This window comes from Chiloscyllium plagiosum, unplaced genomic scaffold (genome assembly GCF_037043375.1).
Source record: "Chiloscyllium plagiosum isolate Xiang-an unplaced genomic scaffold, Cpla_swu_hap1 HiC_scaffold_48, whole genome shotgun sequence".
In the NCBI taxonomy this organism is placed as follows: domain Eukaryota; kingdom Metazoa; phylum Chordata; class Chondrichthyes; order Orectolobiformes; family Hemiscylliidae; genus Chiloscyllium; species Chiloscyllium plagiosum.
Genome location: NW_028270186.1, coordinates 15,316,812 through 15,333,786, shown reverse-complemented (window position 1 = coordinate 15,333,786; position 16,975 = coordinate 15,316,812). Strand labels below are relative to the sequence as shown.

General features: G+C 50.2%; 1 protein-coding gene across 1 annotated transcript; it reads left to right on the top strand.

Annotated features, from left to right (window-relative positions):
- The first annotated feature begins 3,728 nt into the window (after positions 1 to 3,728).
- Positions 3,729 to 14,901, top strand: gins4 (GINS complex subunit 4 (Sld5 homolog)). The gene is made up of 8 exons (XM_043681557.2): positions 3,729 to 3,885; positions 5,061 to 5,147; positions 6,243 to 6,356; positions 8,287 to 8,384; positions 10,279 to 10,367; positions 11,089 to 11,179; positions 13,372 to 13,484; positions 14,777 to 14,901. The coding sequence occupies exons 1-7, from the start codon at positions 3,766 to 3,768 to the stop codon at positions 13,466 to 13,468; spliced, it is 696 nt and encodes a 231-aa protein (XP_043537492.2). The 5' UTR covers positions 3,729 to 3,765; the 3' UTR covers positions 13,469 to 13,484; positions 14,777 to 14,901.
- The last annotated feature ends 2,074 nt before the right edge of the window (positions 14,902 to 16,975 follow it).

Genomic DNA, 16,975 nt, shown 5'->3' with positions numbered 1-16,975 from the left:
TTGACCTTGCTTTGCACACCTCCTGGCCAGCCAAAACTCTGCATATCTCGTTGTGTCGAAACACCCGATGATCTGTATGTTGATGTGTGTTACCATCTGCCTGTACTGCTCATAAAAAAAAGCTTTCACTGTACTTAGGTCCAATAAGTCGAACCATTGTCGACCGATGGGTAAAACCCATCTGGTTCACTCATGCCCATTGGCAAAGTTAACTGCCATCCTTCGGTAGCCTGGCTGACTCCAGACCTCACCGCAATGGGGTTGACTCTTAACCTCTTCTCTGTGCATTTCGAGGACGATAAATGCTGGCCTAACCAGTGCATGGATACACTGGCTGTTTTTAGCTGTTCGTCTACATCTCAAGTCTTATTACTTGTAAAAAAAACAAACTAGTGATTGTAGGTGCAGTATTCAGTCCCGAAGTGGAGGGAGGAGAAAGGAGACAGACAGTGGTCCAAGTCCCAGGGGGTTTTTCGTGGGGGACCACTGGACTGGGCACATTTCCCTTTCTAAAGATTGAAAACGAGAGCAAGTATCTTTGAAGTGGAGCTGAGAAAGAATGAGACTTGTTGAAAGTGTTTGAGCTACAGCATCCTTGGTCAGTGGGGAGGAATGCACTCACCAGTGGCTCAGTGGTCAGCACTGCTGCTTCACGGCACCAAGCACCAGGTTCGATTCCAGTCTCTGATGACTGTATGTGGAGTCCACACCTTTTCACCCATGCCTGCATGGGTTTCCTCCCACAATCCAAAGATGTGCGGGTTCGGGTGGATTGGCCGTGCTGAATTGCTGATGGTGCCCAGGGATGTGCGGGCTGGGGGGCTGTGCCATGCAGGGTTGGGGTAAGGGAGGGTCCAGTTGGGTTGCTCTTGGGAGGATCAGCGTCGACTGGACACGACAAAGGCTGTGCTTCCATGCTGCAGAGATTCTGTGAGGCAAATGCTTGAGAAACTGATCCCTGAGTGGACAGGAAGGACAACGTTTGCCGACAAACTCTGGTGGGGAAACAGTACTTCCCCGATCTTGTAAAGACAGGCCGAAGCAGCAATGAAGTGCTATTCAAAGGTGAGTGAGGGAGGAGGATAGGCTGTCTGAAGAGATATTAGCATTCAATCCATACTTAACAAAAGAATGTGTTAAATTGATCATACGCACTAGGTAGCTGGTCATGCAAGCATGATCATCACTTTATCCGTGACCACAATGCCAGGGACTTAGGCAAAATTGTTGCTTTGTAATACAGCCAAAGCGAGATGAAGATGAACTCTTTTGGTTCCCAAATAATATTTTAATTTGCATTTAAAAGCCACCTTGAGCCTAACGAACACTGGGGAGAAAGTGAGGACCGCAGATGCTGAAGATCAGCGTCAAAAGAGTGGTGCTGGAAAAGCACAGCCGGTCAGGCAGCATCCGAGGAGCAAGAAAATTGACCTTTCGGGCGTAAGCTCGAGATGAGAATTCCTGCTGAAGAGCTTCTGCTCGAAACGTCGTCTCTCCTGCTCGGGATGCTGCCTGACTGACTGTGCTTTTCCAGCACCACACTCTTGACCCTAACTAAGATTGGGTAAATGCTGGGAACAGGGATAGGGAGCAATGGGGGATTTATTTTTCAAATTTGCATTTGGCAAGTCTTCAGCAAGACCATGATAATGTTATCAAAGGGCTGGACATATTCAGACTTTTACTTTTCTGTGGTTTATTTCCACCTTTCATATTGACTATTGCAGTAACAGTGGACGGGTGACCATGAAGAAAAATGGTGAACTACAAATGTGACTGTACAGAAATCATGTTTTTTTCACCTAGTGCCAGAGACAGTCCGCTCAATTCACCAAGTTTTACGCAGAGAGTTGTCTTTGTGCAGTGAGTTGCGAATGCATGGAATGCATTGCGAGCTGTCGTGGTGGAAGCAGAGTCATTGGGGACATTTAAGCGACTGATGGACATGCACATGGATAGCAATGAGTTGAGGGGTGCATAGGTTAGGTTACTATGTTTTACATTATGATTAAATCTCGGCACAACATTGTGGGCCAAAGGGCCTGATCTGTGCTGTACTTTTCTATGTTCTACGTTCAAAGTTGCCCTTCTCAATTTCCGTCCAATGTTTGTTGGTACTGGCCTGAGGCAGTCAGCCCGTATCCAACATTCCCATTGGGAATTTGTGAGTAACCACTTGGATAAGGTTTTAATGCAAGTGGATGTGTTAAAACATTGAAGAGGGGAATTAAATGAATACATACAGGATGTGTACATGCATTAAGCAGACATCTTAAGAATGAAAGGAACCTTTTCTCTAATCTTTAGGATTACAGATCATAACTTGCAGCCTGCACTTTCTGCTGTAATTCTTTTAACTTCTCCATTTACGTTATGGAATAATGTCAAATTTGGACACATTTAATGAGCGGCAGTTATGTTCAGGTTGGCAGATTGCTTGAGCAGGAAAGGTTCTCATAATTACCCTGCCCTAGGTTGCAGGTTTCATTCGTATGAAAATCCCAGAACTGCTTTTTTAAGTCATGTTCTCAAGATAACTTAAGTTTTATAGAAAAACTCAGCTCAGACAATGGGTTAAAGGTGTGAGGTTAGAGTCAGACTGGTTCCACTTTCAAAGTGGAATTGAAAAAATGGCACATGGATTGGCTGCCTGTAGAGTGTGTGCTTTTTGAACAAAATAGAATGGATCTGCAAATATAACTCTGCGGGTGTAAATTCACCCCACAGACGTATAGCGGTGTATGTGTACACGAGAGAGACAGTGACTGTGTGTGTGTGTGATGGAGTTTAAGCCTGTGAGAGGGTGTGTGTGTCGGGGGGTGGAGAATGTGTTCTTAGGAGATAGGATCTGCATGAGTGTTTTAGGATTTAAGTATGTGTTTATGAGAGTGTGGAGTGCCATGGGGGTCAGCTGTAGTTCTGGGCTTTACATATTAATGAACCGAAACCTGCACCCCATTCTAAAAGATGAAAGACTTCACAGGTTTGTTCCATGTATCCTCTCAGTTCTGTGACACTGTCATCCTTTGCTGTAAGTTCTGTGTGTTATGGTTCAGCTCCACCGCTCCCGGCTGAAGGAGTAATGCTTCCCAGTAAACCTGTAGGACTGTAACTTTGTTTTGCGTGATTTTTAATTCGACCAAAGAAGGAAAACATCCGAAACACCTTTTTCACAATCTGCGTTCCACTCCACTTCCAAGTAAATATAAAGCTGCATTGCAAGGTCTCTCAGTTCAGCAACACTCCCCAGGACCTTCCCATTCATGTTTTAGTTGAGGGAAAAAAAAGCGATGTCCAGTTCAATTTTCTATCTATTTTCTATCACAATTCGGTCACGCTCCGGGCCGTAATAAATCGGAGGAGCCAAAACAAAACACAACACGGAAGTGGTGAGGTTTGACAGCACTTGAGGGGAAACGGAGCGCTCAGGCTGGGAGGAGCTGCTCGTTCCGCCTGGAAGAAAGATGGCCACGATTGCACTGGTCACAGGGGGCTCGGAGACGCGGCGATGCCAGTCTGCGCGATGACGTCCGAAGAACCGCGCGTGCCCTCTGACGAGGGGGGCGCGGCTGGACGGAGGAAAGGGGCGGGGCGGGTGCGCGATGACGTCCGACGACCCGCGCGTGTCGTCGGACGAGAGGGGTGCGCGATGACGCCTCTCGCGTCGACGTTCGGGGAGGTGGGCGTGGTGTGTGCGCGGCGACGTCAGACGTCGCGGCCGAGGCGGGAGTTTCCAGTTGGAGCCTCGGGGCTCGGGTAGTGAGCATGGCCGAAGAGGAGGCAGGGGAAGCGGTGATGGTGGGTGGAGGGGACCCCGAGGAGGAGGAGGAGGAGGAGGAGGAGATGATCCTGACCCCGGCTGAGCTCATTGGGAAACTGGAGGAGGTGAGGGGTCAACCCCTGGGGAGGGGGGGGTGCACAGCAAGATCCCACACTGAGCATGAGCCTTTTCCCTCCCCCCAGAGCCCAGAAACAAGGCCCAAGTCAGGAGGGTGTGTGAGGGAATACACCCCACTTGCCCTGGTTGGGGGAGGGGGGGTGGATGTGGGGTAAGTGGGGGTGATGGGGAGGGGGGGGTGGATGTGGGGATGGGGGAAGGGGGGGTGGATGGGGGAGGGCAGCTCCGACAACACTGGAGAAGCTCGACACCATCCAGGGACAAAGCAGCCCCCCCTCGATTGTCCCCACACCCACAAACCCCCACTCCCTCCACCCCCCGACGCTCAGTAACAGCAGAGGGTACCATCTACAAGACGCACTGCAGGAACTCCCCCAGGCTCCTCAGACAGCACCTTCCAAACCCCACGGCCACTTCCATCGGGAAGGACAAGGGGCAGCAGGTACATGGGAACACCACCCCCCCCCGCAAGTTCCCCTCCGAGCCCCTCACCGTCTGCGACTTGGAAATATATCGGCCGTTGGGTCAGAATCTTGGGACTCCCTCCCTCAGGGCGCTGTGGGGGGGGGGGGCCCAAGAAGGCAGCTCAGCCCCACCCCCACCTTCTCAAGGGGGCAGTTCGGGATGTGAATAAGTGTTGGCTCTGCCAGTGACACCCACACCCAGTGAGATTTTTGTTTTAAACACATTCCCTTCACTGGTAAGCGGATGTGCGGTCTCGTTGCTGCTCCCCTGTTCTGGCTGTTTCTTGCTGGTGAGACCTGTCTCTCCCTGTTACAGGGCTTTCCGAGAGGTTTCTCTGTCAGATTTATCTCAGGAATTCCTAGACTTAATTGTATGTCCCACGTTGATCCCAGGGTTGGATGGTGAGGTTTCTTTGTGCACTTTGACTTTGCAGCGCCCTGAGGGTCATGGACTATATTCTGTTACCTTGATGTATATATGTGAGGAATGATTTGTCTGGTTTGCACATAAAACAATATTTTTCGTTGTCAGTTAGTCCCTGTGACAATGGTAAATCAAATTGACGTTCCTGCATTGTAAAACTATCACGTCACAGCTGTCTGCAGTGTGGGTTTTGGTAGCTCTCTGATATTCAGTTTGGAATTCTGTCTCCTCCTCTTATCATTACTAACTGTGGCTGTCCCTCATCTCTATACAGGCGTGGCTGAATGAGAAATTTTCCCCTGACCTTCTCGAACACAAAGCTGAGATTGTGGAGTGTGTAATGGAACAGCTCGATCACATGGTAACGGTTTTGGACCTTTTGTTGGGGTGGAGCAGACAACACTTGTTCAATGCACCATTGAGTTTGCGGTTGACAGACTCAGCCAGCCCCTGATTTCCCTGCCAGATGTAATGATAAGGATCTGCTGTCCGACGATTCACCTGGCAGTTGATTTTTGTCGAATTGCCCGAGTCATCAGGACAAATGCCAGAATGGCGCATTTCGAACAGTCGGAATGATTTGTTTGATGGGGAGAAAAGGGAGTTGATTAGTTGGCGTGTCAACTCTGACCGGCTAAGATGCCGTCATGGTGAAAGCAAAGGCGAGCGAGAGGCTATCTCCAAAATCCTGGGTAGTGCACTTAACTTCCAAGAAGGCCAGTATCCTGTCACCCAGTCACCCTTTATTTACACGTGCATAGTACATGGTACTGATCCAGCTAACTCAGAGCTGGCTCTGAGATTGTGCAGAATCCCGAACACTCCTGTTTATACCTGTCAGCCAGCTCATCTTCGAAAAGATCCACCGAGCTGACCTTGTTCCAATCACTTTGAGGACAAGCTGGTTCACAGTAGTCGCAACTTTGCACTCATAGCTCACCCCTCAACCAGTGAAAGGAGTCCCAGCCTATCCAGCCTTTCACGACAACTCAAGCCCTCTGTTCCCGGCAACATGCTGGTAAGTCGTTTCTGAACCCCCCTCTCGCTTAATAATATCTTTCCTATAACAGGGAGACCCGAACTGGACACAGTGCTCCAGAAGAGGCCTCACCAATGTCCTGTACAGCCTCAACATGACATCCCAACTCCTATACTCAAAGGACTGAGTGATGAAGGCAAGCATGCTAAGTGCTTTTTCAACTACCCTGTCTATATGTGATGCAAACTTCAAAGAATGATTAGATTACTTAGTGTGGAAACAGGCCCTTCAGCCCAACAAGTCGACACCAACCCTCCGAACAGCAACATACCCAGACCCAGTCCCCTATATTTACCCCTTCACCTAACACTACGGGCAATTTAGCATGGCCAGTTCACCTAAGCTGCACCGACCTTGATGTGCCTTAAACTGAGGGTCTGATGGTTCACCCCACCTGCCTTTCAATCCTCTTCACAGGAACAGAACCTGCAGCGAGCAAAGAAGGGCGATCTGAAAGTCACCATCCACCGAATGGAGACCGAGAGGATTCGCTACGTCCTTAGCAGTTACCTGCGGTCACGTCTGCAGAAGGTACACAGGTTTCATTCCTCAGCCTGTGAGGGAGCAAAGCTCAGTGAGTCTGTGCACAATCCATTAAGGCCACCATTTCACCTTTGTTGACGTGCGTGCTGGGGAGGTGACTGGATATGGTGGAGTTAGTGTGCCCACTGAACAGTGGGCAAAAGTGAGGACTGCAGATGCTGGAAACCAGGGTCTAGATTAGAGTGGTGCTGGAAAAGCACAGCAGGTCAGGCAGCATCCGAGGAGCAGGAAAATCGACGTTTCGGGCAAAAGCCCTTCATCAGAACTTCTGCTGTACACTTGAGCATCTATGCGAAAGGGTGAATGGCGTTTGTTGTCTTGTGTGTGTGTGTGTATGTCTGTGTGTATGTATGTCTGTGTGTGTGTGTGTGTGTGTGTGTGTATGTCTGTGTGAGTGTGTGTGTATGTCTGTGTGTGTGTATGTCTGTGTGAGTGTGTGTGTTGTCTGTGTGTGAGTGTGTGTTGTGTGTGTATGTGTGTGTGAGTTTGTGTGTATCTGTATGTATGTGGCGCTGAGTGTATGTGTGTGCCTGTGAGTATGTATCTGTGTGTGTATGTATGTGTGTGTGTCAGTGAGTGCGTGTGTCTATGAGTGTGCGTGTATGTGAATGTGTGTGCGTGTGTCTGTGAGTGCGTGTATGTGAATGTGTGTGTGTATGTATGTGTGTCAGTGAGTGCGTGTGTGTGTCTGTGAGTGTGCATGTGTGTATGTATGTGTGTGTGTCTGTGAGTGTGCATGTGTGTCTGTGAGTGTGCATGTGTGTCTGTGAGTGTGCGTGTGTATGTATGTGTGTGTGTCTGTGAGTGTGCGTGTGTGTGTCTGTGAGTGTGTGTGTGTGTGTATGTATGTGTGTGTGTCTGTGAGTGTGCGTGTGTATGTGTGTGTGTCTGTGAGTGTGCGTGTGTATGTGTGTGTGTCTGTGAGTGCGTGTGTATGTATGTGTGTCTGTGAGTGTGCGTGTGTGTGAATGTATGTGTGTGTGTCTGTGAGTGTGTGTCTGTGAGTGTGCGTGTGTGTGTCTGTGAGTGTGTGTGTCTGTGAGTGCGTGTGTGTGAATGTATGTGTGTGTGTCTGTGAGTGTGCGTGTGTGTGTCTGTGAGTGTGTGTGTCTGTGAGTGTGTGTGTCTGTGAGTGTGTGTGTCTGAGTGTGTGTGTGTGTATGTATGTGTGTGTGTCTGTGAGTGTGCGTGTGTGTGTATGTATGTGTGTGTGTCTGTGAGTGTGCGTGTGTGTGTATGTATGTGTGTGTCTGAGTGTGCATGTGTGTGTATGTATGTGTGTGTGTCTGTGAGTGTGCATGTCTGTGAGTGTGCGTGTGTGTGTCTGTGAGTGTGCGTGTGTGTGTCTGTGAGTGTGCATGTGTGTGTCTGTGAGTGTGCGTGTGTGTGTCTGTGAGTGTGCGTGTGTGTGTCTGTGAGTGTGCGTGTGTGTGTATGTATGTGTGTGTATCTGTGAGTGTGCGCGTGTGTGTCTGTGAGTGTGCGTGTATGTGAATGTATGTGTGAGTGTGCGTGTGTGTATCTAGGGGCCCCCACACAGTGCAACAGTTAGGCACAATTGAGCAGCCCACTTGGCTATTTCAGACAGCCCTGGAGAGTTGACCATATTGAAATGGATCTGGAGTCACAGCTAGGCCCGACCAGGTCAGGATGGCCTCCCTGATGCACATGAGAGGACCTGTTTTTACCACAGTCCGAAGGGACCTGTGACCCACTTCAGATAAATGTATTAATTCTCCCCACCGCTGTGTGGGATTTCAGTCAAACCTCCAGAACATTAACCAGATTGCGAGTCCAGGACCAACATCACTGTCCCTCGATTCGGACCTGGATCGTTTGCCTGAAAGTTTGCGTCTTATTTTTAAAGCGTTCAGAGGAAGTCAGCTGGGTGTTTTTTTTTCCTTCTTGTAATTCTCAGATCGAGAAGTTTGTCCCTCACATCCTGGAGAAGGAGAAATCCCGTCTTGAGGCAGAGCCTGCCTATTTGTCTCCACAAGAATACACCTTTGCGAAAGAGTGAGTGCATGGAGAGCAAGAGAGAGAGAGATGGGGCGAAAGTACAGGCCGACAGCTGTGGGATCTTCGGGTGGAGCGACTGACATTGAGGTTGATCGGTTTGGGGTGGGTGCGGGAGCAATGGTCAGCAATGAATTCAATCTCACTCCTTTCAACCCCAGCTCCAACAAAGGTATCTGGCCTTCTGTGGAGTTTCACCTGTTCTGAAGGTTCCAGATTTGTTTTCTCCAGTCTGTGGAGAATTCCTCTGTTACCATCCTGAAAAGCTCACTTTGCCTTGTAATCTGTTAAAATGTGAGTGACAGAGAATTCCCAAATTCCACTATTGAATGACAATAACATCAATTTATTTTTTAACCCTAAAAGTGAACATTAAACATCTATTCACAACACTAAGCCGCCCCTTTCTCTTAACTGCTTATTACTTGCCTCCAACTCTCTAACAATTTGCTGTTCCAGTAAAACACTTATTCAAATGATATCATCTTAATTTCAAAACCACACAGCTGCTGTCGTTTTCTGTGTCTTCTCTCTTCCGACTGAGGATCTCCCTGGGTCGTCTTCTTTCTTTTTACTGCGATTTGTTTCATATGAAAAGGTGCCTTTGAGAGACAGTGTTTCCTAATTTGTTGGGGAACAAGATGTTGGCTCGCCCTGTCTGAACGGCATTTGCTCTCGCTCCAATTTTCAAAATGTCCGCATTTTTATATCCCCGACATCGGATCATCTCATTGGTTTGCTGTGGGCAAAACGATAAATTCAAACTCATTTGGGTTTTAGTATCCTGGGAGAAAGTGAGGTCTGCAGATGCTGGAGATCAAAGTTGAAACTTTATTGCTGGAACAGCACAGCAGGTCAGGCAGCATCCAGGGAACAGGAGATTCGACGTTTCGGGCACAGGCCCTTCTTCTGAAGAAGGGCCTGTGCCCGAAACGTCGAATCTCCTGTTCCCTGGATGCTGCCTGACCTGCTGTGCTGTTCCAGCAATAAAGTTTTAGTATCCTGGGACATATTTTAAACCGACTGGTTAAGTTGGAATTGATGTCAAAACAGCAACCAAAGCTCGGGTATCCATTTCTCAGCCAAATGCTACATGTTGTCAGTTTTCCAGTCCACTGTGGGACTGCCATCCAGTCATGTCACACAGGTACTTCTCAGCTCTCAGTTCAGAACAGAATTCACTCTCTCTTAAAGGGACAGTACACGCCCTCATAACTGTGGCCACTGAGCAGTCAGAACGTGCTGATTGCTCCCTGCTTTCTGCACGAAAATCCCTGCTCATTCCCATTCTGGGTCAGCACGTGCCGATCCCTCCCTGCTGTCGATGGGAAAATCCGTATTCATTCCCACTCTGGGCTGAGCGTGCCGACTTCTCCCTGCTTCCTGCCACGGACAGGAACATCCATCTTTGTTCGGATTCCGAATTGCTCCAAATCCACGTGACTGCCCGAGGTTCCTCTGGGGAGGAACTGCTTTTCTTTTTCCTGTCTTCGCTGGGGTGCCTCATCAGGAATCCCTGGGGTGACTGAAATCGGGAGCTGTGAGTGGGAGAGGACCTCGGTGGTCAGGTTTTGAGCCTGTCGCTGAAATTGAACGGAAAAGCAACAATACCGTTTTGAATGAGGGGGAGGTGCGGAACAGCATCTGCATTCCGACGGATAATTATCCAGAGAAGGGAATGATTGAACGTGCCGGGCAGGGGGAGGAAGTCGCTTTGTCGGGGATGCAGCACACAGACTGTGGTTCACTGCACTTGGAGACAGGTTAGCATTGCGATGCAGTCAGGCTGCTGGTAGCAACGATGTCCCACCACTGGGTTGCAGACAGAGGTGCAGGAGCGCGGACGGGAGTCTTGAAGGCTGCTCCTTCCTCACTGAACTGATCTGCCCCACAGGTACGCGGCCAACTGCGAGACCTGCCTGAAGAGCTTGGCCCTGAAACACATGCCTCCCAACCTGCAGGCGTTGGACTTCTCCAAAGCCGGTGAGTGTGTTCCTCTGGCCAGCCCCTGAATCCATATCGACCCTCTTTGAACGAGGGAAGAGACCACCGTCTCTTCCCACGCCTCTCCCGTCTCCGAGCGGTGAGCGCTGTGTCGGAGAAGCTATTGGAGCTTTGCTGTCCGGATGTCAGGAAGCGTATCCCAGCTGCGGGGGGTGATCCAGCAGAGCTCGGACCGAGTCAGTCCTCAGGACCAGAGGGGTTGAGGTTGAGTAAGTCGGAATCGGTCATCACTGGGGTTGAGATGGAGGGGTGGGGATCTCATCGAAATGGACAAGCTGATGAAGGGGCTGCGTGTGTGGATGAACACTGAGAGGTTGAGTGTTCATCCGGGGGGGGCTGGGGAAATCGAGGACGGGGTGGGGCACAGTCTCGGGATCAACGAGCGGATCACCGGGTGGGACCGAGCTGAGGAGAGAGGTCCTTGCTCGGAGACCTTTGAACCTGAGGATTTCTCTCCCCCAGAGGGTTGTGGGTCACTCTGTGTCCTTGACGGCTGAGATACTTGGGTGGGATTCTGGTCTCTGTGGGATGGTGTGCAGTTGAGGTCCCGGCTCAGCCAGGATTGATGGCCTTTTCTCGTGTTGACGCTGACGACTTCACTTCGCACCCCGTTGGGTTAATGTCCGGAAGAACAGACACCGCGGCGAGGTTTTTGAGTCCCCTCGGCGACTTTGTAATCCGACGGTGTTTCTCTCGTTAGTTCCCAGACCCAACCTGGATTCCTTTGTCTTTCTGCGGGTCAAGGAGAGGCAGGAAAACATCCTGGTGGAACCGGAGACTGAGGATCAGAGGTAGGGCGAGTGGCGTTGGATGTGCCCGGTGTCTGTGGTTTGCTGGCAGCTGCGCTGGACCCTCCTGCTCTTTCTGTGCCTGAGATACCCTCCATACCGGCTGGACAGTGGTTGCTCAGTGCCGGGCAGCACAGTCCCATCGTGTCAGACAGCACAGAAAGAGGCCGTGGGATCCATTGGGTTTTTACCTCGTTGATTTTACCGCTCATTAAACATCCGTTCCTCCTCATCCCATTTCCTGGCACCTGGCCCACGGCCTTCGGACCTACCGAGTTCACCTCGAAATATTCCTTCCATGTTCTGTCACTTCTTGACTCTCCCACCCTCCCAAGGAGGGGGTTCCAGATTCCCATCTGGATGAAAAAAAAAATCCCCACTAAACCTCCTGCCACCAACCTACAGTCCTTGCTCATTAACTCTTCCACAAAGGTTAGATGCAATTTTTTTTCCCTCCTGTGTATAGCCTTTGTCACTTTGGACACCCTGATCAGGCAAACCCTTCTGCTCTGAGGAGAACCGTCCCAGTCTCTCTCCGTCATTGAGTTGCTCCCCAGCCCAGGCTACACCCTGGTGAATCTCCTCTCTGATGCAGTTATCCGATATTGTCGAGGCCCAGCACTGCACCTAGCGGCCTCCCTAACATTACGTACAGCCCCTGCTCGTGCGTTTAACAGCTCAACTAACAAAGGCAAGTGTCCCATCCACCACCTGTCCTGCAACGATCTGTGGCCATCTGCATCCAGCCCGCTCTGATCCCCTCTCCTTCTGACAGTCCAGCTGTCAATCCTGCACTCCCTTGTCTTGTTCGTCCTCCCAGAATGCACCATGTCACACCAACCAAACATACAGTATGCTCCTGGCCAAGCCTGTCGGTGAATCAGACCGAGGGCGCGTGTGGAGATTCATTCCTGGGGCTGTTGCTGTCCACTCACCCGGTATCACCTGGTGGCTCAGTGGTTAGCACTGCTGCCTCACAGCGCCAGGGACCTGGGTTCGATTCCAGCCTCGGGCGACTGTCTGTGTGGAGTTTGCACATTCTCCCCGTGTCTGCATGGGTTTCCTCCAGGTGCTCCGGTTTCCTCTCTCAGTCCAAAGATGTACAGGTCAGGTCAATTGGCCATGCTAAATTACCCATAGTGCTCAGGGATGTACAGGTCAGGTCAATTGGCCATGCTAAATTACCCATAGTGCTCAGAGATGTGTAGGTTAGGGTGGATTGGCCATGCTAAATTACCCCATAGTGCTCAGGGATGTGCAGGTTAGGGTGGATTGGCCATGCTAAATTACCCATAGTGCTCAGGGATGTGCAGGTTAGGGTGGATTGGCCATGCTAAATTACCCATAGTGCTCAGGGATGTGCAGGTTAGGGTGGATTGGCCGTGCTATATTACCCATAGTGCTCAGGGATGTGCAGGTTAGGGTGGATTGGCCATGCTAAATTACCCATAGTGCTCAGGGATGTGCAGGTTAGGGTGGATTGGCCATGCTAAATTACCCATAGTGCTCAGGGATGTGTAGGTTAGGGTGGATTGGCCATGCTAAATTACCCATAGTGTTCAGGGATGTACAGGTTAGGTCCATTAGTCAGGGGTAAATATAAGATCATAAAGGGAATGGGCCTGGGTAGGTTCATGTTCAGAGGGTCGGTGTGGAGTGGTTGGGCCGAAGGGCCTGTTTCCACACTGTAGGGATTCAATGATTCTAAGTAGAAACTGGAGGGGAAGGATGAGTCTGTCCTTTGCACCTCAGCAAGCGTGGGCTTTTGTTGCCTGTCGCCTTGACTTGAATAGTTCGAGGCCAGACCACGTGAGGACGGCAGATTTCCTTCTCAAAAGGACTGTCCTGAGGTGGGGCAATTCTTACAACTATTGGCAGCAGTTTCGCGGTCGCTGTTGCTGGGAGGGGAGCTCACGGTTCCCGCTCAGTGAATGTCCCCAGACCGCACAGCCAGGCCTCTGGTGAGACATTCCCGCTGCACCAGTGTCTCCCCGCTCGTGACCATGACCAAGATGTGCGGGAATGTCGGGATGAGACGGTTTGGGGGTGAAGTCGCTGGAGATGAGCAGATTTTCCTGTTTGACCCTCGGGTTTCAAGGTGTAAAAGGGGAAGGTTCCCCGCGTCGAGAGATCGTGTCGTGGTGCACTGCCATCTCCGAGCCCCTCTGTATGTTTCTTTGTTTGCATCCCCGCAGGGAGTACACTGTTGATCTGGAGGAAGGCACCCAACACTTAATGAGATACAAGACCATCGCTCCCCTTGTGGCCAGTGGAGCAGTCCAGCTCATATAACCGGAGCTGAGGAAAGGTAAAATCAGATGGATTTGAAATGCTGAGGGTGGCTGACAGCTCTCAGATCCTCCTTCGATTCTCTGAGGTCTTCTTTATATCTTTCCCCTCTCACCCTCAATCTATGCCCTCTAGTTCTGGACTCCCCCACCCCAGGGAAACGACCTTGTCTATTTACCCCATCCATTCCCCCTCTTGATTTTATAAACCTCTATAAGGTCACCCCTCAGCCTCCGACACTCCAGGGAAAACAGCCCCAGCCTGTTCAGCCTCTCCCTGTAGCTCAAACCCTCCAACATCCTTATAAATCTTTACTGTACCCTTTTCAAGTTTCACAACATCCTTCCTATAGCAGGGAGATCAGAATTGTACGCAGTATTCCAGTCGTGGCTTAACCAGTGTCCAGTACAGCCACAACATGACCTTCCAATTCCAATATGCTCCCATTCTCCAGGGCCCCGCCAGTTTCTTTAAGTTCTGGCTGCCTTCTGTGACTTCCTCGTTGGTAAACTGTGGGTCTAATTTCTTGGCTGGTCAGTTTGTGTTGCTGTGAGGTGTCACGGTTTGGTGGGAACAGGGTTGAGATGGGGAGACCGTGTTAAATGGTTAGCGCTGCTGCCTCACAGCACCAGGGTCCCAGTTTGGATTCCAGCCTCGGGGCGACTGCCTGTGTGGAGTTTGCACATTCTCTCTGTGTCAGGTGGGTTTCCTCCCACAGTCCAGAGATGTGGGCGGCACGGTGGCACAGTGGTTAGCACTGCTGCCTCACAGCGCCAGAGACCCGGGTTCAATTCCCGCCTCAGGCGACTGGCTGTGTGGAGTTTGCACGTTCTCCCCGTGTCTGCGTGGGTTTCCTCCGGGTGCTCCGGTTTCCTCCCACAGTCCAAAGATGTGCAGGTCAGGTGAATTGACCATGCTAAATTGCCCATAGTGTTAGGTAAGGGGTAAATGTAGGGGTATGGGTGGGTTGCGCTTCGGCGGGTCGGTGTGGACTTGTTGGGCCGAAGGGCCTGTTTCCACACTGTAAGTAATCTAATCTAGTCTAATCTAATCTAATCAGATGTGCAGATCAGGGTGAATTGGCCATGCTAAATTGCCTGTGGTGTAAGGTGCAGTCGTCAGAGGGAAATGGGACTGGGTGGGTTACTCTTCGGAGGGTCGGTGTGGACTGGTTGGGCCGAAGGGCCTGTTTCCACCCCACAGGGAATCTAAATCTAAATTGAGAGCAACAGGAATGGACAAGGTGGTTTACGCTCGAAAAAAACAGGAGAAACTAATGATGTGTTTTTTTTTTGGAAAATTTCTTTTCAGAATCTGTTATCAGTCTGCACGTCCAGGATTTGTGAACCCCCATGTTGTCCCAAAGCTAACGTATCCTGTTAGTGAGTGCGTCGGGTTTATTACAGCGGAAGCTAATAAAAGTTAATTGTCACTTTTCTGACCAGCTTTCGGAGTGATTCGCAAAGGGACAGGCCAGAACTGGAACATCATCCTCTCCTGCTAAAAAGGAGTGAGGAAATCGAGGTTACAATGATCAGCTGAGAGACTGAAATTCCACAAATCAGATGGCCTCAATCTTACCTGGGTAAAAGAGCTAATTGCAGAGATAGCAGACGGGTTTGGTTGCCTTTTTCCAGCATTCCCCAGATTCCGGAATAATAAGTGTGGGAATTGGTCAGTGTGACAACGCAATAGGAGAAAGGGGTGCTGCGGGCCAGTCGTCCTGACATCACACCTCACATCCTGACATCAGTGCTGCCCCTTGAACTGAGGGATTTAGATTCAGATTAGATTCCCCGACAGTGTGGAAACAGGCCCTTCGGCCCAACAAGTCCACACTCCAGAGAGTAACCGACCCAGACCCATTTCCCTCTGACTAATGCATCTAACACTATGGGCAATTTAAGCATGGCCAATCCACCCGACGTGCACGTCTTTGGACTCTGGGAGGAAACCGGAGCACCCAGAGGAAACCCACGCAGACACCGGGAGAATGTACAAACTCCACACAGACAGTCACCCCCCGAGGCTGGAATCGGACCTGGCACCCTGGTGCTGTGAGGCAGCAGTGCTAGCCAGTGAGCCACCGTGCCTGCCGTCGGTTTCAGAATCAACCACGTTTGCTCTGTTTTGGCCAGGCTGGTGAAAATAGCAGCAAACTTCATTCCCGGTACGACGTGAAAGAATCGATTTGTTGTGGAGGAAGTTTCAACACTTCATTTGGTGGACATCATAATGTGATCAGACCAACTCAAAGGGAGATTGTGTCATAGCTTGTGGGTGTTATCCCTAAGCAGGGCATCCAAAAGGATGTTTGATAAGGTGCCACACGTAAGGGTTTGAGTTATAAGGAGAGGCTGGTTAGGCTAGGGTTTAGGGGGTTGTGGGGTGACTTGGTAGAGTTTATGAAATCATGAGGGGGCATTAATAAGATGAGTAGTGGGTGTCTTTTCCCTCGGGTGGGGGATTTCAAGACAACGGGGCATATTTTGAAGATAAGAGGAGAGTGATTTTAACAAGACGGGGGGGGGCACGACTTACTTTGCTCGGAGAGTGGTTCATGTGTGAATCAACTGTCTGAGGAGCTGCTGGATGTGGGTACAGTTAGAACATGGGAGAGACATTTGGATAAGTATGCAAATAAGGAATGTTTGGTGGGATGTGGGCCAGGAGCAGGCAGGTGGGACTAGTTTAATTTGGGATCATGATGAACATGGATTGGCTGCACCAGAGGGTCTGTTTCTGTGCTGTGAGACTCTGTAACAGAGTAATATGCAAGCTGGCAGTTGGGGAGTGAGATATTAACATGGATAGAGCTTTGGTTAATAGACAAGAAACCAAGAGGAGGCATAAATGGGGTCCTTTCACATTGGCAGGCTGCAACTCAATAGACAATAGGTGCAGGAGTCGGCCATTCAACCCTTCGAACCTGCACCACCATTCAATATGATCATGGCTGATCATCCTTAATCAGTATCCTGTTCCTGCCTTATCTCCATAACCCTTGATTCCACTATCTTTGAGAGCTCTATCCAACTCTTTCTTAAATGAATCCAGAGACTGGGCCTCCACTGCCCTCTGGGGCAGAGCATTCCACACAGCCACCACTCTCTGGGTGAAGAAGTTTCTCCTGAGCTCTGTCCGAAATGGTCTACCCTGTGTTTTTAAGCTGTGTCCTCTGGTTCGGCACTCACCCATCAGCGGAAACATGTTTCCTGCCTCCAGAGTGTCCAATCCTTTAATGCGATGCCAGGAGAGGTGATAGAATCAGGTATGATTGCAATGTTTAAAAGACATTTAGATAGACATTTAAGCACGCAAGGAATAGAGGGATACAGACCATGAGCAGGCAGATTGGATTAGTTTAAAACAGCATCATGGAGCAGACATTGTAGGCCAAAGGGCCTGTTCCTGTGCTCTATGACTGCTGGTTTCAGTTTACCAATGTTGCAAGGTTACTGGGTGCCTTACGGTAAAGAAGCTAAGTAAATGGGATGCTGGAATAGTTTC

Coding starts and splice junctions, on each gene's coding strand:
- gins4 (XM_043681557.2), top strand. CDS start 3,766: ATGGCCGAAGAGGAGGCAGGGGAAGCGGTGATGGTGGGTGGAGGGGAC. Junction 3,886..5,060: donor TCATTGGGAAACTGGAGGAG/GTGAGGGGTCAA, acceptor ATCTCTATACAG/GCGTGGCTGAATGAGAAATT. Junction 5,148..6,242: donor TGGAACAGCTCGATCACATG/GTAACGGTTTTG, acceptor TCCTCTTCACAG/GAACAGAACCTGCAGCGAGC.